Here is a 2,948-nt window from a genome sequence, read left to right on the forward strand (position 1 = left end):
CTCAACCAAAGAAAGTGAGGTATGTTTTAAGTTGTTGCAAGCATGTGAGATCGATGCATGAAATTGGCGATGATATGATGATGATGTTGTGGCAAGTGTATGCATGCGAATGAAGGTTATACGTGAAGATGAATTGTGATGATATGATTATGTGGAATATGAGTATGATTGACATGATAAATTAAACACGTGTTATGTATGTGAATGCGATGTTGTGATGGTATGATCATGTGAAGTATGAACATGATTGACAAGATGATCTAAGCACGTATTGTATGTTGATTATATATTTGTTGTGGTGTGATTATATGGAGCATGAGCAAGACCAGTATGATGACTAAGTATGTGTTATATGTGCGAAAATACCACGACATTAACATATGAAGATACGAAGCCTTAAGATAATATTAAACTTCGAACTACGTGATGAACTTAGGAAACATCACAAACAAACAATGATATAAAATATGTTTGAAAAAGGAACTTTCGTTTTCACGTAGATGGCACGAACGAAACGAACCGCGCTTAAGAGCAGTCAATATAGTGCCAGAATGCGACAAGCAATAGACGATTACCGCCGCTACGAGAGAGAAGAAGGAAAACCTTTAAGAGAGGTCGTCGCCCATTTCGAAACCCTATAGCGAGAAGTCCGCGGGTATCACGCGTCGTCCTTTAGTGGCATCAGGCGACTGGTTGAGTTGATGCCCGGGAGCTGAAACTCTTGGATGGAAGCAACGGCCAGTCGGTTTACGTGGTATGAACCATGAAATAAGGTGATGGATGGCGACATAAAAGGTTTTCTGAAAGCCTTGCAGTGTGCTCTGATCGACTCTCGTTCTGAGCAACCACCGTCGGCAGAAGATGAGAAGGCGAGATAGTTTGGGAAGAAAAACCCATGATTGAGGTTAAACCCGCGACGGAAGGTGAAGCCACGACACAAGTAGGGATGATTCCGGGCTTCGAGGGTGACTATGTGGACGATATTATGGATGATGATGAGGACTTCCGTTGGCTCGACGAGAACCCGAAAAAGGAAGAATATAACGATAGATAGATGAATGTTTTTCTTTTTTTTAAGTTGTTAAGACGATGGAAGTAGTACTTTTGCTTTTGTTCCCAAATGAATGTTTTGACTTTACTTTCCACGTTATCTATGGAAGTTCACTTTTCGCATAACTTTACGTACTTGTGTTGTATCGTTTTGTACGCGTGCATGAATTCAAAGAAGTGGTGTTTTGATAATAACGATTACTCACAACGATGCTAACTTGTGTTTTAGATCAATATGCCACCAAGACGTAGACGTTGTCCAAGAGTGGAGAACAATGTGGGGGAGCAGACAGAGGGAAGTGTCGGGAATCCACCCCCGCCTCCACCACCACCTCCACCCCAACCAAACGAAAGGGAATACATCAAGGCCTTTCGAAAAGAGAACCCGCCCAAGTTTGATGGGTTGGGAGAGCCCCCGAAGGCAGAAGCATGGGTACGCGACCTTGAGCGTATCTTTGACTTTATGAGATGCACTGATAAGGAACGTCTGGCTTGCGTGACTTATCAACTGACAGGACCCGTTGATTTTTGGTGGGAAACTAAGAGGAGGACCATAGACCCCGTTTGCCGTGAGGCGCTTACTTGGGAAGAATTAAAGGAAGAAGTGTACAATAAATATGTTCCCATGAGTTATCGGCGATCGAAAGTAGTAGAGTTCCACACCTTAAAACAAGGAAACATGACGGTCACGGAGTACGACCGCGCTCTATGTGCGATGACCCGGTATGCGCCAGAATTGGTAGACACATACGAGAAGATGGCGGAGAAGTTTCGTTCTGGCCTTAGACCCGAGATAAGGGCAGCTATGGCCAGCCGCAGGGGAATTCCTTATTCCGAGGTGTTGGGTTGCGCCTTAGATGTGGAGGAAGCACTGCCCAAGAACGAGAGGGTGATAAATCCTACACCACCTGCATCCCCATCGAACTATAGAGACAAGAGGAAGTGGGAGGGAAACCGAGCTCCTTTTGACAACAAGCGGCGTTTTTTCACTTTTCGGCATCCGCAGAACCATGGACGCCAAGTTGTGCCACATTAGAGGGGAAACCCACAGAGAACACCCTAGTGGGGAGTGCAGAGTTGGAGGCATTCGGTGTTATGCCTGCGGTGGAAATGGGCACATGTCTCGAGAGTGCCCAAATAACAACAAAGGTGGAGCGAAGAGTGGGCAAGGACAGAGGCCACCACAACAGCCACAACCGATCCTACAAGTGGCCCCACAACAAGCAAGGGCGTATGCCCTGAAAGGAAATCAAGTGCATGAGCAACAAGCTAACAAGGGCAAGGAGAATTTGGCAGGTATGGGAAAGCTCCAACAACTACCTATTATTGTGTTGTTTGATACGGGTGCTTCGCATTCTTTTATTTCGATGTCATGTGTGAATGCCCTAGAACTCCCTACTGCTAAGCTTGAACGGATAATGAATGTGTCTTCACCGGTTGGAGGTTTGATTGATATTGTGAGAACTTGCTCGAACCTAGAGTTTGTGTTAGGAGAACTAGGAGTAGTGGCCCAACTTTTGCACGTCATGCCTTTGGAGAACGTAGACATAATTTTGGGAATGGATTGGCTTACTGAAAGAGCAGGTTTGTGTCAGGTGTCGTTCAAGCCCAGGTGTATCCTACTGATCAGGATAAAACAAGCCCCAGCTAATCCTGAACCTGGTATCAATAATTCCTCAACCCTCTTCTACTGGGTAGTATAGTGAAGGTAGGGGTCGAATCCCACAGAGATGGTGACGATTTGGAGTGATTGTGGTGATATTCTGGAAGGTTTGGTTAGGTACCACGCTTGGGTTGAGTTTCTACCTACACGGGAAATTAAGATGGTACTCTACTGACTAGGACGGGTGAAGGGTGGTCAACAGGTGGTTGCGTACGTGGAAATTGGTTTATGGGGT

General features: G+C 45.5%; 1 protein-coding gene across 1 annotated transcript; it reads left to right on the forward strand.

The window, feature by feature from the left end:
• Nucleotides 1-1,285: 1,285 nt before the first annotated feature.
• LOC121760504 lies at nucleotides 1,286-2,086 on the forward strand. Its single transcript, XM_042156162.1, has one exon. The coding sequence runs from the start codon at nucleotides 1,286-1,288 to the stop codon at nucleotides 2,084-2,086; it is 801 nt and encodes a 266-aa protein (XP_042012096.1).
• Nucleotides 2,087-2,948: the final 862 nt, after the last annotated feature.

This window comes from Salvia splendens, chromosome 13, assembly GCF_004379255.2.
Source record: "Salvia splendens isolate huo1 chromosome 13, SspV2, whole genome shotgun sequence".
Taxonomy (NCBI): domain Eukaryota; kingdom Viridiplantae; phylum Streptophyta; class Magnoliopsida; order Lamiales; family Lamiaceae; genus Salvia; species Salvia splendens.